Source organism: Pseudorca crassidens, chromosome 16, assembly GCF_039906515.1.
Source record: "Pseudorca crassidens isolate mPseCra1 chromosome 16, mPseCra1.hap1, whole genome shotgun sequence".
Taxonomy (NCBI): domain Eukaryota; kingdom Metazoa; phylum Chordata; class Mammalia; order Artiodactyla; family Delphinidae; genus Pseudorca; species Pseudorca crassidens.
The window spans coordinates 63,063,398-63,086,211 of record NC_090311.1 but is presented as its reverse complement, the minus strand read 5'-3'; the positions used below and the strand labels follow the sequence as shown (position 1 = coordinate 63,086,211).

At 42.8% G+C, this 22,814-nt stretch overlaps 2 protein-coding genes across 3 annotated transcripts in view; one reads left to right on the top strand and one right to left on the bottom strand.

Annotated features, from left to right (window-relative positions):
* Positions 1-1,409: 1,409 nt before the first annotated feature.
* KIFBP (kinesin family binding protein) overlaps positions 1,410-22,814 on the top strand; it is a 43,867-nt gene continuing 22,462 nt past the window's right edge. The window contains exons 1-2 of one of the 2 annotated variants that reach the window (XM_067710741.1): positions 1,410-1,936; positions 8,643-8,741. In XM_067710741.1, the coding sequence (XP_067566842.1) occupies positions 1,511-1,936; positions 8,643-8,741 (525 nt within the window). In that variant the 5' untranslated portion in view covers positions 1,410-1,510. The remainder of the gene's footprint in view (positions 1,937-8,642; positions 8,742-22,814) is intronic. The other variant, XM_067710742.1, reaches the window with a different exon arrangement.
* Positions 13,263-13,899, bottom strand: LOC137209272 (thymosin beta-4-like). Its single transcript, XM_067710740.1, has one exon. The coding sequence runs from the start codon at positions 13,813-13,815 to the stop codon at positions 13,681-13,683; it is 135 nt and encodes a 44-aa protein (XP_067566841.1). The 5' UTR covers positions 13,816-13,899; the 3' UTR covers positions 13,263-13,680.

Sequence of the window (22,814 nt, the reverse complement as noted above, 5' to 3'; positions counted from 1 at the left end):
GTTAAAAGTAATTCAGAAGATGATGGTCTAAGTCACTGGAGATGAAAAGTAGACCAATGTAAGAGCTTTTTAGAAGGTGGACTGGAGGTGGCTAGTACTGGGTTTTATATTTAAGGATGAGAGAAGAAAGGAGAGTGAGTGTAGGAAATCATCAGCTTGGTGTATGGTGGTGTCACTCACTGAGATGCAGAACTTAAGAGCAAATTTTGGTGTGGGAGGGAAGGGGTATGTGAAGAGGAAACTGATTAGTTCCAATTTGAACATACTGATATACAGGAGTCAGTGGGACATTCAGGAGCGGTTGTTCCAGTTGAGAGATGAATATTGCATTCTGGAGCTCCAGAGTGCCATCTGGCCTGGAGACCCAGGTTTTGGAAGTGAGCAGCCCATGTAATGAAAGTCTTGGAAGTGGGTAAGATCTCCCTGGGACAGAATTTAGGAAAGAATCCTGAGGAGCACTAACATTTATAAAGGACAGATGTTTAATTTCATTTATTCCTAATAATTATTCTGTAGAGGTAAGTAATATTATCATTTATGTTTTACTTGAGAAACCCGAAGCTTAGAAAATTAGAAGCTAATCAGTTTGAAGCTGAGATTCAAACTTTGTGTCTATGAGCCTCCAAAATCAGTGCTCCTTTGTGTATCTCAAAGCATTTTATATACCCAGCTCTTGAGAGTAAACCTTCTCCGGCCTGGCCCCCGCCCCTCGTATTTGACGATAATTTTGGAAAGTTATGTAATGGGAAAAGCCTTGCTTGAAGTGTCTTGTCACAGCTCTGGCACTTAACTCTTGTATTACTTTGAGATGTTGTACATATCCCTACAACCTGTATTTCAGGGTTGAAGTGAAAATACTTTTAGATCACTCAGTGCTTTTTACATTCTTTTTTTTTTTTTTTTTTGCCCGCGCCATGTGGCATGCGGCATGTGGGATGTGGGATCTTAGTTCCCTGACCAGGGATCAAACCCGTGTTTCCTGCATTGGGAGCGCGGAGTCTTATCCGCTGGACCACCAGGGAAGTCCCGAAGCTATGCATTAATAACAATACACGGATCCTTGTTACATTTTTATCCAGTGATGGGCTGGGTTATATACTGTCAAAAGGTTTCTGCCTTTCAGCTTATATCAATTAACGAGAGTACTTAACCAGCTATGTTTGTAAACAATATTTCCTTGTGATCTGCTGAAGTCAATCGTATTTTTAAGCATCTACAACTTCACCGGGTCAACAAGAGAGAGACACACCACCGCAGAGGGCGGGGCTGGAGGTGGGACTATCGTCAGTACAGGTTCCTTTCCATGACAACGGTTGCTATGGTGACTACTGCGCCTTCCCATTGGTCACTGCCAAGCATATTGCCTTTCCCCTGGCGGACGTCATTGGATAGCGTTCTGCAGTGCGCAGGCGTAGGGCTCTCGGGGGCCGTAAGTGAAGTGTCGCAAAGCAGAAGGAAGGCGGGAGTCCTGTTTGCAAACACTGAGGAAACCGAGGCTGTGGAGGACGGTATGGCGGATGCTCCGTGGGCCGAGATTCGTGAGAAATTCCAGGCTGCGCTAGCCTTGTCTCGGGTAGAATTGCATAAAAACCCGGAAAAGGAACCGTACAAATCCAAATACAGCGCCCGGGCGCTGCTGGAAGAGGTCAAGCCTCTGTTGGGCCCTGCGCCTGAAGACGAGGATGAGCGACCTCAGGCCGATGACAGCTTGGGCGCAGGGGACCACGCCTTGGGACTGCCGGCTGAATTGGTGGAGGCCGAGGGGCCCGTCGCCCAGGGGGCAGTGAGGCGGGCGGTTATTGAGTTCCATCTCGGGGTGAACCACATCGACACGGAGGAGCTGTCGGCGGGGGAGGAGCATCTGGTGAAATGCCTGAGGCTACTGCGCAAGTACCGACTGTCGCAAGACTGCGTCTCACTCTACATCCAGGCTCAGGTGAGAGCGAGCCCGGCCCTGGTGTTGGCTGGAGGCTAGTGGGTGGCGAGGGGCCCCAACTCTTGCCGAGACCAAAGGCAAACGTATAAGACACGATTTGTCCCCACGTTTTCGCACTTTTGTGATAAGCGGCTTCCAAACTCCCTCTCCACCCTCTTCGCACACTCCACCAGCATTACTTAATTGCTTTGCGTAGTCGTGGTCAACGCGTTGGTTTCCCGAGACCCTCCAACTCTCCACTATTCCAAATCCTGTTCATTCTGTTAAGAAAAATGCAAGGTAATTTACTTCTTAATTTAAGGTCTCAAGGAAATTGTAAAGAATGACCAGAGTACATTCTTAATTTGAAACAAAGTATCTAAAATCTTATGTTTCTGTTCTTGCCGTAGTCATTCGTTTGCTTCCCAGGGAATTCCTGCCTGTTCTTCAAAACCGATCTCAAGACTCACCTGATACTTGTATATAACTTTCTTTGGATCATTTTGTTCTTAACTGACCTCTTCCTCCTACCTTTGAATTCTTAAAATACTTGTTTCCTATTTATATGGTGCTTGGTTTATTAAGAAATAAGTCTGACATTGTGGTCAGGAACATAACAGTTCAGAATACAAATATGTATGAACTTTTTTTTTAAGTTATTTATGTATATTTAATTTATTTACTTATTTATTTTTTGGCTGCGTTGGGTGTTTGTTGCTATGCGCGGGCTTTCTCCAGTTTCAGAGAGCGGGGGCTACGCTTCACTACGGTGCACGGGCTTCTCAATGCGGTGGCTTCTCTTGTTGTGGAGCACCGGCTCTGTAGTCGTGGCACGCAGGCTCAGTAGTTGTGGCTCACGGCCTCTAGAGCGCAGGCTCAGTAGTTATGGCTTACGGGCTTAGCTGCTCCACAGCATGTGGGATCTTCTTGGGCCAGAGCTCGAACCCGTGTCCCCTGCATTGGCAGGTGGATTCTTAACCACTGTGCCACCAGGGAAGCCCTTGTATGAACTTCTTGTGTCAGGTACTTTGCTTAAGTAAGCTCACAAACCCTTATATTCAGTAGTTCAAGTTCCTAGGATGTGTGATCCAGGGAACATTTACCACAATTGATCTTATGGTGAGTAGGTCTCAAAGAAAAACTTAAGAATTAAAAAGGAAATTGTATAGGTTATATTCTGTTATCATGGCCCAATTAAATGAAAAGTTACACATATAACAGGAACTATATCTCTTTTTGCTCACTATTTGTAATCTCAGTCCCTGGCACATAATAGGCCCATTCTAAATATTTGTTGAGTGGATGAATGATCTAATGAAATCCATAAGATATTGAATTCAAACAAAATCTCAGTTATTTGAAATTTTCTTCAACCATTTGGCTGCCTAAAATCTTAATGAACATTAAAAAAAAGTACTTCAATATCTCAAAAATTGAATTAGAAACCTTCCTTAATGTAATATAGGATCTCCAGTATTTGCTGTATTTTATTGATTTTAATATGCATGTTCTTAAATATATTAATATCTCTGAAATCAGGATCCATCTTACAGCTGATTGATTTTGTGTCATAATTTTCTTGGCAGTGTTTTCTTGTTGATACATAAAATAATTGTGTCTTAAAACTTGTGACATCGTACGCTCAATGAATTACAGTATTTTGAACAGTAAGCCTTTTCTGAAGGGTGAATTATTAGAGATATTTTTACTAAAACCAGGAACAAAACCTTGATTAGATGTTCTGGCCGTTGCAATAGTATAGAAAGCAAATAAGAATATCAGTCTTTAAAAATAAAAATCATCTTTTTTTTTTTTTTTTTTTTTGTGGTACGCGGGCCTCTCACTGTTGCGGCCTCTCCCGTTGCGGAGCACAGGCTCCAGATGTGCAGGCTCAGCGGCCATGGCTCACGGGCCCAGCCGCTCTGTGGCATGTGGGATCTTCCCGGACCGGGGCACGAACCCGTGTCCCCTGCATTGGCAGGTGGACTCTCAACCACTGTGCCACCAGGGAAGCCCCCAAAATCATCATTTTTATATGTGATCCTTATATACCTAAAAAACCTAAAGTCATCAACTGTAAAAGTCTTAGAACTATCAGTCTGATAAAACAGGAGGATATAAGGTAAATATATAATATCAGTAATATTCTATATATAAGCAAGAACTTGTTAAAATATTATTTTTAGAAATTGCATTTACAAAGAGAGTATTGGGGTAATAGAACTGATAATCTTAAAAGGAATGATATACCATGTTCCTAGGTGGCAAGATTAAACATATCATTTTCGTGATGTTCATTTATAGGTCTGATACAATTCCTGCTGAAATCACAATAGGCTTTCTTTTTTCTTAGAACTGGACAAAATGAATATGTTTATCTGAAAGAATAAAGAAAAGTGAATATAAAAATATGAAAAGAAAAGTAATGCACTGGAACTAGCCTGGGAGGTACAACAGTAGTATTTTAATTAGATTGGGCTTATGCTAGTCTGTTTCTGAACTCTACTGTTCAGTTGATCTGTTTATTCCAATGGCATTACCACTCTATAGCATTTTATTACGTTTAATATTTGCTATATATGATGAGAGATTTGACCTCACTACTAATAAAGCAAACTGAAAGAATGAGATAGAAAAATTGTATCACATTGGCAGAAATTATTAAAGATATTGGTTACGTTTATTGTTGGAGAAACAATGAGGAGATGGATACTGCCCATTAGCATTATCGCTAGTGGAAATATAAATTCATAGAACTTTCTGGAGATCAGTAGGTATCAAAACTCTTGAGTCAAGACTTTGACTTAGGGCTTCCCTGGTGTCGCAGTGATTAAGAATCCGCCTGTCAATGCAGGGGATACGGGTTTGAGCCCTGGTCCTTGAAGACCCCACATGCCACAGAGCAGCTAAGCCTGTGCGCCACAACTACTGAGCCTGCGCTCTAGAGCCCGTGAGCCACAACTACTGAGCCCACGAGCCGCAACTACTGAAGCCCGCGCTCCTAGAGCCTGTGCTCCGCAACGAGAGAAGCCACCACAATGAGAGGCCCACGCACCGCAACAAAGAGTAGACCCCGCTTGCCGCAACTAGAGAAAGCCCACGCGCAGCAATGAAGACCCAATGCAGCCAAAAATAAATAAATAAAATAAGTAGTTAAAAAAAAAAAAGACTTAAAAATTCCACATCAATATTCTAAAATAATATTGAGACAGGTATGCAAAGGTAGGTTAACATGGATGTTTGTCACAGCATTGTTAGTTTCAAAAAAAGAATAAATTAAACATTAGTGAGATCTATAGTTAAATAAATACTGGTACATCCATACAGAAGAACAATATGCAGCCATTAGAAATAATGATTTATACTTGTTAACCAAAACTATCAATACTAAGAGGAGAGGGAAGACTAAAAGGCATGTTTGGAATTACATAGAGTGATTCTATTTTGGCAAAAGACTACCTGTGTGTGTGTATGTATGTGTAGGAAAAAGTTTGAAAGTATCAGTCCATGGGAATTTGTGATATTCTGACTCTTTTGTCTCAATCTGGTGTCTCCTTCCTGGGAAACTACAGATATACAGGACCTGGACCCACATTAGATTATCAAGGGAGACTGTCCCCGTCTACCTTCCCCAGAAGAAGGGGGCCTTAGGAATGGTTTTTATCTGGTTTTCCTTCTAATTTGTGCTATCAGCAATATACACTTGCATTTCCTGAGTGAAATTTAACTTGACAAATTAGTAGATTATTCTCCCCACTGCCAGGATACATATATATAAGGAGGGCGGTTTTTGTGTGTTTATAGCTTTATTGAGGTACAGTTGATGTACAGTAGACTGCACATATCTAAAGTATACAATTTGATGAACTTTGACATCTTTATATTCTCATGAAACAGTTACTGCAATCAAGGTAATGAACATATCCATCACCACTAAAAGTTTCCTTGTGTCCCTTTGTAATTCCTCTCTCACTCCTTTATTCTCTCTCCCTTCTCCTTGCCCTCCTCCACCACATTTTCTAGAATTTCATAATGGAATCATATGGTGTATACTCTTCTTCTGGTCTGACTTCTTTCAATCCGCATCATTATTTCATTGCTGCATCTGAGATGATTTTTTTTCTTCCTTTTTTAGTCTGTTAATATGGTGAATTACATTGATTGATTTTCCAATGTTAAACCAACCTTTCTTTCCTGTGATAAACTCCACTTGGAGTTTTTGCCAAGCCAAACGAGTAAAATATTACTCTTTTATATATTGTTGGACTGGATTTGCTAAAATTTTGTTAATATTTTTTGTCTCTTTGTTCATGAAGGATATCAGTCTGTAGTTTTCTTGTTGTGTCTTTGGTTTAGTATGAGATGGGAAGTGTTCTTTCCTCTTTGCTTTTCTTGATGAATTTGTGTAGAGTTGGTATTATTTTTTCCTTACATTTTTGGTAGAATTCACCAGTAGTACTTTTTTAGCAGTTTTTGTTTTATATTTATTTTTTTCCTTACCTATTCTGTTATCCCAAGGGCAAGAACATGATGTTGCTTTGTGAATGATACAGTACTTTCTGATGTATTATGGGATTTATATTGTAAAAATAATTCATGTAGAATGTCAAAAGCAGTCACCTATGTGGAGTAAACACTGAAAAAAACATTAACACTATTAATTTTGAAAAATCAAATCAGTTCTAGATCCCTTGCATGGTCCTTAACTTCAGGACCTCAATAGGTTATGGTTAAAAAAAGCCTTTAGTCGTTTGTAGACACACTCTAGGGTCTCTACTTGATTTAAGATTTATCACACACCAGAGTTGTTGCTTTCTGTGGCACAGCCTACCCTGGATCTAGCAGCCTAAATGCATCACCATCCCGTCAAAATAGAGTAAATGTGGCTAACCAGTTCCTGGTAGTGGGTGTGTCGCTAATCTGTCTAGGCTAGGTACAGTCTGCTGGGGTTGTGCTGGTGTCATGGCCAAATGGAGTATCTCAAGGACTGTTGTCAGAGGAAAAATAAGCTGACCTAGGGAGTGAGAAAAGGTGACTTGTGGATTCATTTCTAAATTCAAGAAATGAATATTAAGGGAGATTATATTCTCTGAGGCTAGGTGGGCAGAATAATCGGTAAATTAGTAGTGGGCCAGAGCCCTTTAAGCTTCCCCAGGGTACCGCAAAGGATTGCATAAGTAATATAGAGGAGAGAACTGCCCAATCTCAGTAATTTATCACTATGACCTACCTGCAGTCCTAGACACTGAGAACTGATCAAGTCACTTAAAAAAAATTATAGAATAGGTATATTACGTGAAGCCATGAGACCAGAGGTCTGTGTTTCAGGGCAGTGATCATGTCACCTTTAAACTGTAGGGTTTCTAAACATGTTTTTTTGTGTCATGTACCCCTTTTGCAATCTACTGAAGCCTGTATTTCATGAAACAGAATAATGATTTTAAATGTATAAAATAAAATGTAGGGGTTATAAAAGAAACCAATAACATAGAAGTTACTAAAATATTTTTTAAAACAAATGTATGATATAGTGATACATGAGCTTCCTTATTAACACATTAAATAACATCTGTGTCTAATAACTTCCATAATTTTAAAGTACTAATGAATATAAATGGTATTTTGAGATATCTGCAAGCTATAACATGAAGATTTTTTTCACTTCTATAGGCCACAGAAATCCCAGGTACTGTAATACTGTTTCGTAGGACATAGTGAAAATAAGTTTGTAATAGTTCTCCATCTACATTCATAGACTCTGAATTCTCTTCATGGGTAACTTGTGGGTCCTTGGGCCCAGGTTAAGAATTTGCTTTAAAAACTTTGTTTTCCTTATTCTGTTCCCTTCCCTAGGGAGGTAAGCAAAAGATGTTGGAAGCCCAGCCTCAGAGGTATCCCTGTGCCTGAAAGCCTGTCACAAGCGTTGGGAGGCAGAGTAACCCGTCTAAAGGGGAGCTAGTCTTGAATTCTGACCATGTAAACAGGCCTGATTTTCCCTATACAGAGTCTGATAAAAAGAGTCCTGTGGCAGGGGAAAAACTGGCTTAGTTTTTAAAATGTAACATTGTACCCCTAAATGTAGCAGATTGAAACAACAAACTTTTATTATAACAGGAATCCAGGCATGGCTTAGCTAGTTGCTTCTGGCTCAAGGTCTCTCATCAGATTGTTGGCCTGCTTGGGACTGCACTTGAAGGTTCAGCTTGGGGAGAACCTGCTTACAAGCTCACTCATGTGGTTGTTGGCAGGATTCAGTTTCTTACAGGTTGTTGGTCTGAGGGGCCTCGATTCCTTGCTGGCTGTTGACCTCCCAGACCATGTGAGTCTATCCATAGGGTGGCTCAGAATATGGCATTTGGCTTCCCTCAGAGAGTACAAGCAAGAGGAGCACCCAAAATGGAACCACAGTGTTTTGTAACCTGATGTTGGAAGAGACCTTCTATCACTTTTGCCATATTCTATTTGTTAGAAGCAAGTCACTAAATCCAGCCCAGACTTAAGGGGAAGAGATTATACCGGGCATGAGCACCAGGAGGCAGGAATCACCAGGGAATCCATCTTAGTGGCTGCCTCCCACGACATAAGGACAGTAGTATTATGAATAATTAATTCATGGTTAATCAGACTGTGGTATTGATACTATCTGATAGGTAAGTATTGACTTTGAAACTATGAAAACTACTTCATTGGAAGATTTATATTGTCATTATTTGTCTTTATTTTCCAGAATAACCTGGGTATCTTGTGGTCTGAAAGAGAAGAAATTGAAACTGCACAAGCTTATCTAGAATCATCAGAAGCTCTATATAATCAGTATATGAAAGAGGTATGTTGCATGTCAGATAAATTTTAATCTTTTTTTTTAAAAAAATATTTGTTTGGCTGCACTGGGTCTTAGTTGTGGCACGTGGGATCTTCATTGCAGTGTGCGGGAACTTCTGGTTGCGGCGTGTGGGATCTAGTTCCCTGACCAGGGATCCAACCTGGGCCCCCTGCATTGGGAGCCTGTAGTCTTAACCGCTGGACCACCAGGGAAGTCCCTAAATTTTAATCTTTGATTGAAACTAGTCAAGAATTGACATTAAGAATTCCTCACTCATAATATTGGAATATGACTTTTCAGTATACTTTGGGACCTCTCTATAGAGCTGTCTAGGTGGTCATCTAATAGCTGAAATTATTTTATATTAAAAACTTCAGAGTTCTTAAAAATAACCCTTGGATAAGGTCTAATGGCAGCCTTAATCCAAATATAATTGTGTAAGAAATATTATTCTAATATCCTAAAATACTGATATTTGCATGTTTTCATCTATAATCTAAAATTTCTGTTTTGATTTCCACTGAGGATAGCAGTGCTTAAAGGAAGGCAAACAACCAACTAAGCAAAATATATGAAATATTGGAGGCACTGGTTCTCAAATTTCAGCATGCATCAGAATCACCTGGAGGACTTGTTAACACACAATGCTCATCCCCAGACTCTGATTCAGTAGGTCTGGGTTGGGACTTGAGAATTTGCATTTTTAACAAGGTGCCAGGTGCTGCTGCTAGTTTGAGTACTGCACTTTGAGAACCACTGCTTCAGGGCAGTGATTTTCAATAACTTTTTTTTTTTTTAACTGTAAAACCCTTCTGAAATACAGTATGTAAAAACTGATTGAGGTACTCTGGTTAAACAGGTCAGAAGAACCCTGAGCCCAATCCACTACAGATACCTTCTTCCCTCCCCATTGTGGTAGTACAAAAGAGATGCTGTAGAACTTCTAGGGCTCTGGAGAGCCTAGATTGAAAACTTTTACTTTAGAGGGTCACGGTCCTACAAAGGTGAACTTTGTAACACCACTGTGTTACCGTTCATTTCCTTAGTAAATTTTACCTACCACTTGGCAACCTGGAGGAGGCTATACATGTTTGGGGGCAAGGAGGTAGATAGGAAATCTCTGTACCTTCCACTCAGCTCTGCTGTGAACCTAACACTGCTCTAAAAAATGAAGTCTATTAAAAAAAAACTTGGCAGTCTTCTAAAATTAAAATGGATTTAGTTAATTTTGTTTTGAGGCTATGTGTAGCACTTCTTTCTTTTTTTTTAATATTTATTTTTGGCGATTTGGGTCTTCGTTGCTGCATGTGGGCTTTCTCTAGTTGGGATGAGCGGGGTCTACTCTTCGTTGCAGCGCGCAGGCTTCTCATTGCAGTGGCTTCTCTTGTTGCGGAGCATGGGCTCTAAGCACGCAGGCTTCAGTGGTTGTGGCACACAGGCTTCAGTAGTTGTGGCTCACAGGCTCTAGAGCGCAGGCTCAGTAGTTGTGGCACACGGGCTTAGTTGCTCCACGGCATGTGGGATCTTCCCAGACCAGGGCTAGAACCTGTGTCTCTGGCATTGGTAGGCGGATTCTTAACCACTGCGCCACCAGGGAAGTCCCAAGCACGTCTTTAAATAACCAGATATTTTGAGGTTTTTCAAGCCCACGGTTAAGAATCAATGTCTTATCAAGTTCACCAGTGATTTATACTTTGCCAAATTTAGTGGTAAATTCTTAGTCCTCATCTTATTTGACCTATCGGTAGCATTTGGCATAGTTGATCAATCTAGCCTCTGGCTCAGTTGATTAGTCTCTCTTCCTTGACATACTTTTTAAGTTTAGCTGCTGCTTGTCTGTTTTTCCTTCTTTTCAGTCCTTGCTGCATCCTCCTTATATCCCCAACCTTTGAACAGTGGGGTACCCAGAGTTCAGTGTTTCGATGTCTTCTCTTTCCATCTGCATTCATTCCCTTGTTCTAAATATCATCTCTGTGCTGATGACTCCCAAATTATATCCGCAGTCTGTACCTCTCTAATTGCAGACTTGTCTGTCCAACTGCTGATTTGGCACTTGTACTTTTTATGGGGTAGGTATCTCTAAAACTACTAACACTGAGTTTCTGATAGCCTTCCTCTCCCTACCTTGCTTGCTATAAACACCAGCTTCTTTCTTCAGTTGTTGAGGCCTAAAACCTTGGAGATGCCCCTTCTCCTCACACTATCTAATACGTCAGCAAATTCTGTTGGTTTCACTTTTAAATTCTGTCTAGAATCAGACCACTGCTGTCACCATCATCTCTTGTTGTAGTCTCCTAGTTGGTCTTCCTGCTGTCATACCCCCTTCAGTTCAAAGGTATATTAGACCACATCACTCCTTTCCTCAAAATTTTCAGTGGTTTTCCCATCTTACTCAGACTCCAAAGACCTTTGAAGACCGGCAAGTTTGGCAAGTTCATTTTCTGATCTGGCTACTATTACTTCTCTGATTTCATCTACTATTCTCCCCTGTCTTGTTCTGTTCTAGCTATACTGGCCATCTTGTTCTAAAACACAGCAGACAAGCTCCCAACTCAGGGCCTTTGCCCTTCTCTGTTTCCTCTGCTAATGCCACTCTTCCCCTAGATATCTATCTGGGTCACTCCCTCATTTCTTTCAGATTTTTTTTTTAAATAAATTTATTTGTTTATTTTTGGCTGCGTTGGGTCTTCATTGCTGCGCGTGTGGGCTTTCTCTAGTTGTGGAGAGCGGGGGCTACTCTTCGTTGAGGTGCACACGGGCTTCAGTAGATGTGATCGCAGGCTCTAGAGCGCAGGCGCACGGGCTTAGTTGCTCCGCGGCATGTGGGATCTTTCTGGACCAGGGCTCGAACCCATGTCCCCTGCATTGGCAGGCGGATTCTTAACCACTGCGCCACCAGGGAAGCCCCATTTCTTTTAGATTTTGACTCAGACATCTCCCATCTAGTGAGGACTCGTTGGCCACTCATCTGACACTGTAGACCACCCCTCCGCAGCACTTCCTATCCTATCCCCCTTTCCTGCTGTTTTTGCTTTGCACTTATCACTAACATATTCATTTTAATGATTTATTTATCACCCATCTTCAGTACTGGAAAGATAAGCTCCAGGACAACAAGGATATTTTTACTATTATATTCACTGCAGCATCTAGAACAGTATCTATTTCTTGATAACGAATGATATTCTGCCTTGTTCATCCAGATCAACCAAAGAAAGAACAGTGTTACTACCGTGTGAATGCTTGAATGAATTTAATGGAGGGTTTCAGTTTTAAAATATGTAAGGTAGTGTTCAGTTGGAGAAGTTTAATTGCTTATATGGTTTTCTGCTTGTTTGGTATCAGTCAATAATTAATAATTCTGAATAAAAATATTTTTAATATTTCATAAATTATTGACCTAATGGTGGCAGAAGTTAGAATGTCATTTTTAAAAATCTATAGATACAAAATGTAGTTCTAGATAAAGGAGAGATCTAAACAGAGTGGAGAATCACTGAATTTGAAGATAGGAAACCTGGGATTTCTAGTTTGACTTTGGTTGTAACGAACTGACTTGGGAGAATTCAAATTTTCTGTGCCACCTATTCCTCATTTGTAAGATGGGGATACCCCTCCTGTCTCAACAATACAGAAGTGTTACGGGGATCAGATAATAAAGTAGTTAATGCAGAGTCACTAAAAATACACTATCTAATAATTGCAGAATGGTTAAATAAATTATGATACTCTTAGCAAGGGAATGTGATATAACCATTAAAATGATAAATATTTAGATCATCAATACATGGAAAAGGTGTATAATATGTACACCTTGATTACAACTATATTAACATTTTTCCTGGTAAGGCCCTGCAAAGATGAACTAGATGATATAAAACTAACATTTTAGTTTCATAAAACTAACATTTTAGTTTTAGACGATGTAACTAATAAAAACTAGTATTTATTGAGTGCTTAAGCAGGCGACATTTTATTCTCACAACAATACTATGAAAGAGGTACTGTTATTCTCATTTATAGGTAAGGAGTTTGTGATTCAATGAGGTTAGCATATACTATGTGACACAATCAGAATTTAAATATGGTTCATCTGACCCCAAACTTTGGTTCTTTCTACTCTACCATGCTACCTTCCAAGGTAATATTATAGTTAAATATTTAGTGTATTAAAGGGATTCTTTTTCTCCATAAAATTGCTCAAATATAGAATAATAAAAAAGAAAATGTAGTTGTGAAGAGTTATTTATTAGTAGGTTTTGGGTGGGGGGGGTGGTAAAGAGACACAATCTTATAAGCCAGAGGGATTTTAAACATTGATTCATTCATTTATTTTCAGATTTGAGATATACTTGATGTATATACTACTGTGTACGTTTAAGATGTACAGTGTGATGATTTGATTCACAGATACATTGCAAATGATTACCATAACAGGGTTAGTTAACACCTCCATCACCTCACATAATTACCTTTTTTTTTGTTTTTGTGATGAGAATATTTAAGATTTACTATCTTAGCAACTTTTTTTTTTTCAGGTTTTAAAACTTTTTATTTGCATATTAAAAAAATTGTGCATTCCAATAATTAAAATCATTTGAACAACAACAAAAAAAAATGGCACTGATTAAACTGCATTTTACAGCCCGCAGGACACCCTGGACCAGCTTGCTCTTTACTCTAGATTTCACTGTCGTCCCACCCAGCCTCCTTCACCAACATGCAAGTTCTTTTCCTTCCCTGCCAGCCAGACAGGCGGATGGGAAGCAGGCGCGGCCTTCGTTGTCAGTAGTTCTCCATTCTTTGATGTGAAAAAGGGCAGCACAGTCATTTAAACTTGATCCAACCTCTTTGCGTCTTACAAAGTTAAACAGCTAAAAGAAGTAAAATAAGAAGGCAATGCTCGTGGAATGTACAGTGCATATTGGCGGCGCACGCCTCATTACGACTCGCCTGCTTGCTTCTCCTGTTCAGTCGTTTCTTGTGAAGGCAGTGGATTTTTCTCTTTCGTTTCTGTTTTCTTCAGTTTCGATTTATCGAATTTCTCAATCTCAGCCATATCGGGTTTGTCAGACATGGCTGCAGAGGAAGCGGAGCGAGTTACGAGCGAACGAGGTCCGACCTGCGCAGTGGTCGCCGCCGAGTCTATCTTAGCAACTTTTGAGTATACAGTACAGTATTTTTTTTTTTTAAGATTTATTATTTATTTATTTATTTTTGGCTGCATCGGATCTTTGTTGAGGCATGCGGATTTTTCATTGCAGTGCACGGGCTTCTCTCTAGTTGTGGCTTGTGGGTTTTCTCTTCTCTAGTTGTGGCGTGCGGGCTCCAGGGCGCATGGGCTCTGTAGTTGTGGCATGCAGGCTCTCTAGTTGAGGTGCACGAGCTCAGTAGTTGTGGCGTGTGGGCTTAGTTGTTCTGCGGCATGTGGGATCTTAGTTCTCTGACCAGGGATCAGACCCGTGTCCCCTGCATTGGAAGGCAGATTCTTTACCACTGGACCACCAGTGAAGTCCCTACAATACAGAAGTATTAACTGTAGTTAACATGGTGTACAATTAGATCCCCAGAACTTATTAATCTTATAACTGGAAGTTTGTACCCTTTGCCAAACATTTCCCCATTTCCCCCATCACCTCAGCCCCTGGCAACCACCGTTCTACTCTCTGTTTCTAGCTCACCATTTTTTTTTTTTTTTTTTTAAGATTCCACGTACAAGTGATACCATACAGTATTTGGAAGATGACCATTTTAAAAGCATTTGGCACACATTATAAAATTGCTTTCCAAAAAGACTACTAATGTATCCTTACTCCACTAGTGTATGAGAATTCTCATCTCCTTCACAACTTTTCCTTATATAGCTTTAAAAAAAAGTCTTTGCTAATATAGGCAGAATGGTCTCATTTTAACTCAAATTTCTTTGATTAAAGAGATTAATTTTAAAATATTATTTTCTGTTTGTATTTTCTCTTTTGAAAGTGTTCATGGTTTTTTACATTTATTTACTCATTTGTGTTTTCTTGCTAATTTTTTGCTCTTTTATGTTAAATCTTTTAAAATTGAGTTATAATTGGCATATGACATATTAGTTTAAGGTGTACAACATAATGATTCAAAATATGTATATATTATGAAATGATCACCACAGTAAGTCTTGTTAATACTCATCACCACACATTTTACAATTTTTTCTTGTGAGAACTTTTAAAAGCCACTCTCTTAGCAACTTTCAGATATACAATACAGAATTAAAAAAAAATTTTATTGGAGTATAGTTGATTTACAGTGCTGTATTAGTTTCAGGTGTACAGCAAAGTGAATCAGTTATACATATGCATATATCCACTCTTTTTTAGATTGTTTTCCCATAAGGGCCATTGCAGAGTATTGAGTAGAGTTCCCTGTGCTGTACAGTAGGTCCTTATTCGTTATCTATTTTATATATAGTAGTGTGTATATGTCAATCCCAATCTTCCAATTTATCCCTTCCCCCCACTTACCCCCTGGTAACCATAAGTTTGTTTTCTACACCTGCAACTCTATTTCTGTTTTGTAGATAAGTACATTTGTACCTTTTTTTTTTTTTTTTTGGTCGTGCCCCACGGCGTGCAGGATCTTAGCTCCTTGACCAGGGATTGAACCCATACCCACTGCAGTGGAAACAGTAGAGTCTTAACCACTGGACCACCAGAGAAGTCCTTGTACCCTTTTCTTAGATTCCACATATAAACAATATCATATAATATTTGTCTTTCTCTGTCTGACTTACTTCACTCATTATGACAATCTCTAGGTCCATCGATGTTGATGCAAGTGGCATTTCGCTCCTTTTTATGGCTAATATTCCATTGTATATATGTACCACATCTTTATCCATTCATCTGTCGATGGACATTTAGGTTGGTTCCATTTCCTGGCTATTGAAAATAGTGCTGCAGTGAACACTGGGGTGCATGTATCTTTTCCAGTTTTGGTTTTCTCTGGATATGTGCCCAGGAGTGGATTGCTGGATCATACAGAATTATTAACTGTAGTCACCATGCTATACATTATATCCCCAGGCCTTATTTATTTTATAACTGGAAGTTTGAATCTTTTGACTGCCTTCATTTGCCCTTTCTGACCACCCCCCAACCTTTTGCTTCTAGAAACCACAAACCTAATCTGTTCTATGTATCTGTGAGGTTGGTTGGTTGAAGATTCCACACGTGAGATCACTGGTAGTATTTGTCTTTCCTTGTCTGACTTACTTCACTTTGCATAACATTCTCAAGTTCTATCCATGTTGCAAGTGGCAAGATTTCCTTCTTTTTTTTTTTTTTTTTTTTTTGTGGTACGCGGGTCTCTCACTGATGTGGCCTCTCCCGTTGTGGAGCACAGGCTCTGGACGCGCAGGCTCAGCGGCCATGGCTCACGGGCCCAGCCGCTCCGGACACACAGGCTCAGCGGCCATGGCTCACAGGCCCAGCCACTCCGCGGCATGTGGGATCTTCCCGGACCGGGGCACAAACCCGTGTCCCCTGCATCGGCAGGCGGACTCTCAACCACTGCGCCACCAGGGAAGCCCTATTTTGTTCTTTTTTATGGCTAAGTACCTTATAAATCATTTTTCAGTACAGTTTCGTGGCATGAAGTGCAACTCATATTGGGCAATTATGACCACTACTGCGCTTTCTGGGTAGCAGTCTACCAGTTTTCCTTTAAGGAACCACCGACCCCCAAGTCTCTGTCCATGTGGTTTGGTGGGGCTTCCCCTGTTTCAGCTCCAACGGTGCATATGAAATTCATACCTGGCCAGTGAAAGTTCTCTCCCAGGCCAGAGTAGTTGGTCCAGGGACAGTCTTGGAAGGAAGTTGGGTGAATCAGAGTCAATGCTCATCATCCTGGGTTGTGCTAAAGTACTGGGAGAGGGGACTGCCATGCTGCTAAGCTGGCAGGATGTAAGCCTGGTGATGCGGGGTCCTGTTCATAGAAGGAGGTGCCTGGAAACCAAGAGAGGAAAGTAGATCCAAGCAGTGAAGAAAGACACAGGCCTCAGTTATTTAAGCCAGTATATTTCTTTTCTTCTCCTTCTCCTCCCTCTCCCTCTCCTTCTCCATTTTTGTTTTTGCTTTTGTTATTGTTGTTGTTGTTGTTTGCTTGCAAGGACTTCCAACTAACTAGCCCAGTATGGCAGGCAGAATAATGGCCTCCCAAAGATGTCTCTGTCCTGATCATCCTAATCCTTGGAACCTGTTACCTTACATGGCCAAGGGCAATTAAGGTTGCAGATGGAATTAATGCTGCTAATCAGGTGATCTTAAAAGAGGGAGTGGCCTGGATTATCCAGGTGGGACCCATGTAATCACAAGCGTCTTTAAAAATGGAAGCCAGAGGCAGAAGGAAAGTTCAGGGTGATGTGGTGTGAGAAGGTGCGGTTTGCCTTTGCTGGCTTTGAAGATGGACTAAAGGGCCACAAGCCGAGGAATGCAGAAGCCGGAAAAGGTAAGGGAGCAGATTCTCCTCTGGAGTTTCCAGAAAGAAAGGCAGCCCTGCCAACACCTTATTTTCAGCCCGGTGAGACCCATGTCAGACTTTTAGCCTATAGAACTATAAGGGGACACATTTGGGTCATTTTAAGCCACCAAGTTTTGGGCAGTTCGTTATAGCAGCCACCAACAGTGTGGTGATTTGTTACAGTTAAGCTGAGAAAATTAAACACCGTGCGTTCTACCCGTTGCCTCCCAACGCTGCCCTGTAAAAGCACAGCCGGTGGTTCCACACGCCCGCGGGCCAAGCCCACAGTCCTCACCGGGAATTGAGGGCTTGCGTGGGCCGCCTGGCCGGCCTCAGCCTATTTTTCCAGACTCATGTCTCCATCCGTGCTTCTTTCAGTAGTTTCTTCAGCTAGGGTTACTCTTCTCACTTTCCTCTCCAGGCCCTTGGTGTTGAGGCTGAGCCGCCCCTCCTTTCCAGCCCTCCCCCCACCGATGATGCCTTGCTCTCCTTTCTGCCATTGTAGCACTCCGACACGCCCGTCCCTTCCTTCAGGGCTCAGCTCTCGTCGCACCTGCCCACACAAACCCTCATTTGGGCCTGGACACTCCTGCCTAAAGCTGTGATAGTTTCAGATGTGCGAGGACTATGGGTTGTCCCCTTGGTGCTGTGTTCCTGGTCCTGGAGGGACCTGCCCAGGCTGGGCATCTGGTGCTCTCAGCACTTCCAAGCCCTGCTTCTTGGGAGAAAATGGGCTCTGAGAGGGCAAGCGATGCCCCCCAAAGCCTTCTAGCCTTCAGTCCATAGGTCTTTCCACTTTTCCCTGCGGCCTTCAGGCCCCCAGTAGAGATGTTGCACGTGTGATTGCTTGATTGTTTCCTCAGCGCGGCTGGATGACTCACCAACCTCTACAGGCCAGCCATCCCTGCCTGCGTTCAGCAGGGCTCCCTCCCTCAATGTCCCCAAGCTGAAACCGCAGAAATGCGTCTGGGGTAGGGGGAGCCTCCAAGAACCTCCACTTTTTTATGTCTCAGGGCAGAAAGAATCCATCGAGAGGCAAAGTGATAGAAGTGATTTATTAGAATAGGACACTTGTGAGGCTTACAAGCAGGTGAGCAAGGGAGTGCTGTACCCTGAGAACGTAGTGGGCTACAGTTTTATAATCAAAATTGGGGAGGGGGAGAAGGCCACCTTCTTCCTCGTTTTTTTTTTTTTTTTTTTTTTTTTTGCGGTGTGCGGGCCTCTCACTGTTGTGGCCTCTCCTGTTGCGGAGCACAGGCTCCGCACGCGCAGGCTCAGCGGCCATGGCTCACAGGCCCAGCCACTCCGCGGCATGTGGGATCTTCCCAGACCGGGGCACGAACCCGTGTCCCCTGCATCGGCAGGCGGACTCTCAACCACTGCGCCACCAGGGAAGCCCTATTTTGTTCTTTTTTATGGCTAAGTACCTTATAAATCATTTTTCAGTACAGTTTCGTGGCATGAAGTGCAACTCATATTGGGCAATTATGACCACTACTGCGCTTTCTGGGTAGCAGTCTACCAGTTTTCCTTTAAGGAACCACCGACCCCCAAGTCTCTGTCCATCTGCTTTGGTGGGGCTTCCCCTGTTTCAGCTCCAACGGTGCATATGAAATTCATACCTGGCCAGTGAAAGTTCTCTCCCAGGCCAGAGTAGTTGGTCCAGGGACAGTCTTGGAAGGAAGTTGGGTGAATCAGAGTCAATGCTCATCATCCTGGGTTGTGCTAAAGTACTGGGAGAGGGGACTGCCATGCTGCTAAGCTGGCAGGATGTAAGCCTGGTGATGCGGGGTCCTGTTCATAGAAGGAGGTGCCTGGAAACCAAGAGAGGAAAGTAGATCCAAGCAGTGAAGAAAGACACAGGCCTCAGTTATTTAAGCCAGTATATTTCTTTTCTTCTCCTCCTCCTCCCTCTCCCTCTCCTTCTCCATTTTTGTTTTTGCTTTTGTTATTGTTGTTGTTGTTGTTTGCTTGCAAGGACTTCCAACTAACTAGCCCAGTATGGCAGGCAGAATAATGGCCTCCCAAAGATGTCTCTGTCCTGATCATCCTAATCCTTGGAACCTGTTACCTTACATGGCCAAGGGCAATTAAGGTTGCAGATGGAATTAATGCTGCTAATCAGGTGATCTTAAAAGAGGGAGTGGCCTGGATTATCCAGGTGGGACCCATGTAATCACAAGCGTCTTTAAAAATGGAAGCCAGAGGCAGAAGGAAAGTTCAGGGTGATGTGGTGTGAGAAGGTGCGGTTTGCCTTTGCTGGCTTTGAAGATGGACTAAAGGGCCACAAGCCGAGGAATGCAGAAGCCGGAAAAGGTAAGGGAGCAGATTCTCCTCTGGAGTTTCCAGAAAGAAAGGCAGCCCTGCCAACACCTTATTTTCAGCCCGGTGAGACCCATGTCAGACTTTTAGCCTATAGAACTATAAGGGGACACATTTGGGACATTTTAAGCCACCAAGTTTTGGGCAGTTCGTTATAGCAGCCACCAACAGTGTGGTGATTTGTTACAGTTAAGCTGAGAAAATTAAACACCGTGCGTTCTACCCGTTGCCTCCCAACGCTGCCCTGTAAAAGCACAGCCGGTGGTTCCACACGCCCGCGGGCCAAGCCCACAGTCCTCACCGGGAATTGAGGGCTTGCGTGGGCCGCCTGGCCGGCCTCAGCCTATTTTTCCAGCCTCATGTCTCTATCCGTGCTTCTTTCAGTAGTTTCTTCAGCTAGGGTTACTCTTCTCACTTTCCTCTCCAGGCCCTTGGTGTTGAGGCTGAGCCGCCCCTCCTTTCCAGCCCTCCCCCCACCGATGATGCCTTGCTCTCCTTTCTGCCATTGTAGCACTCCGACACGCCCGTCCCTTCCTTCAGGGCTCAGCTCTCGTCGCACCTGCCCACACAAACCCTCATTTGGGCCTGGACACTCCTGCCTAAAGCTGTGATAGTTTCAGATGTGCGAGGACTATGGGTTGTCCCCTTGGTGCTGTGTTCCTGGTCCTGGAGGGACCTGCCCAGGCTGGGCATCTGGTGCTCTCAGCACTTCCAAGCCCTGCTTCTTGGGAGAAAATGGGCTCTGAGAGGGCAAGCGATGCCCCCCAAAGCCTTCTAGCCTTCAGTCCATAGGTCTTTCCACTTTTCCCTGCGGCCTTCAGGCCCCCAGTAGAGATGTTGCACGTGTGATTGCTTGATTGTTTCCTCAGCGCGGCTGGATGACTCACCAACCTCTACAGGCCAGCCATCCCTGCCTGCGTTCAGCAGGGCTCCCTCCCTCAATGTCCCCAAGCTGAAACCGCAGAAATGCGTCTGGGGTAGGGGGAGCCTCCAAGAACCTCCACTTTTTTATGTCTCAGGGCAGAAAGAATCCATCGAGAGGCAAAGTGATAGAAGTGATTTATTAGAATAGGACACTTGTGAGGCTTACAAGCAGGTGAGCAAGGGAGTGCTGTACCCTGAGAACGTAGTGGGCTACAGTTTTATAATCAAAATTGGGGAGGGGGAGAAGGCCACCTTCTTCCTCGTTCTTTTTTTTTTTTTGGCAGTATGCGGGCCTCTCGCTGTTGTGGCCTCTTCTGTTGCGGAGTACAGGCTGCGGACGCGCAGGCTCAGAGGCCATGGCTCACGGGCCCAGCCGCTCCAGACGCACAGGCTCAGCGGCCATGGCTCACGGGCCCAGCCACTCCGCGGCATGTGGGATCTTCCCGGACCGGGGCACGAACCCGTGTCCCCTGCGTCGGCAGGCGGACTCTCAACCACTGTGCCACCAGGGAAGCCCTCTTCTTCTTTTTTTTAATGGCTGAATGATGCTCCATTGTGTGTGTGTGTATACACATTTTCTTTATCCATTCATCCACTGACAGACACTAAGTTGTTTCCATGTTTGGCTATTGTAAATGTTGCAGTGAACATGGGGTGCAGATAACTTTTCAAGTTAGTGTTTTTGTTTCCCTTGGATAAATAAACAGAAGTGGAATTGCTGGATCACATGGTAGTTCTATTTTTAATTTTTTTTTTGCGGTACGCGGGCCTCTCACTGCTGTGGCCTCTCCCGCTGCGGAGCACAGGCTCCGGACGCACAGGCTCAGCGGCCATGGCTCACGGGCCTAGCCGCTCCGCGGCATGTGGGATCTTCCCGGACCGGGGCACTAACCCGTGTCCCCTGCATCGGCAGGTGGACTCCCAACCACCGTGCCACTAGGGAAGCCCTATTTTTAATTTTTTGAGGAACCTCCAGTTGTTTTCTATAGTGGTGGCACCAATTTGCATTCCAACCAACAGTGCAGCAGGGTTCTCTTTTCTCTACATCCTTGTCAACTCTTGTTATTTCTTGTGTTTTTAATAATAGCCATTCTAACAGGTATGAGATAATATTTCATTGTGGTTTTGATTTGCATTTCCCTGATGATTAGTGATGTTGAGCGCGCTTTCATGTGTGTGTTGGCCATCTGTATGTCTCCTTTGGAAAAATTCAGATCTTTTGCCCATGTTCTAATCAGATTTCTTTTTTTTTGGCTGTTGAGTTGAATGAGTTCTTTATATATTTTGGATATTAACCCCTTATTGCATATATGATTTGCACATATTTTCTTCCGTTTGATAGGTTGCCTTTTCATTTTGTTGATGGTTTCCTTTGCTGTGCAGAAGTTTTTTTTTAAATGTTTGATGTATTCCCACTTACTGATACTTTATTTATTTAACAAACATTTATAGTAGCACTTGTGGACACTGTTACAGGTGATTTACAAATTTTAACTCATTTAATTCTCACGACAGCTTAAGAGGTAGATCTTTTTTTTTTTTTCTGTATGCGGGCCTCTCACTGTTGTGGCCTCTCCTGTTGCGGAGCACAGCCTCCGGACGCACAGGCTCAATGGCCATGGCTCACAGGCCCAGCCGCTCCGTGGCATGTGGGTTCCTCCCAGACCGGGGCACGAACCCATGTCCCCTGCATCGGCAGGCGGACTCTCAACCACTGCGCCACCAGGGAAGCCCAAGAGGTAGATATTTTTATTATTTTATAGATGAGGGAACACATGCACAAGAGATTACATGACTTGCCCAAGTCCACACACCAGTAAGTGGCAAAGCTGGGGTTACAACCTATTGTTAACGTGGTCTGACTCCACACCACACACTTTTAACCACTATATCCTACTGCCTCCCTTAGTAGTTGGACTTAGTCTAAAACACAAGTATGAAGTGCTCCTTTAAGAACTGTGTAGTGTAGCGAGGACTCCATATCTGTACCAAAATAATGATGGCAGATAAAAGAAATGTGCTGTAAGCAGAGTGCATAGACTAAGCGTTCCTATTTGCTTTGTTGGTTTAATTCACTAGACATTTATTGTTTTTACTTTGTGCCAGGTACTATGCATAATGCAGGGGAATCAAATATGAATAAAATATGGTCCTGACGCATGACAAGCTTCCCCTGGAGGAGAAAGATTGGAGCAAATCAACATGTTAATTACACCCACAAGAAATTTTAAAATGTACTTTTAGGTTTTTTTTTTTTTTTGGTTGCGTTGGGTCTTTCTCTAGTTGATGCGTACGGGCTTTCTTTAGTTGCGGTGAGCAGGGGCTATTCTT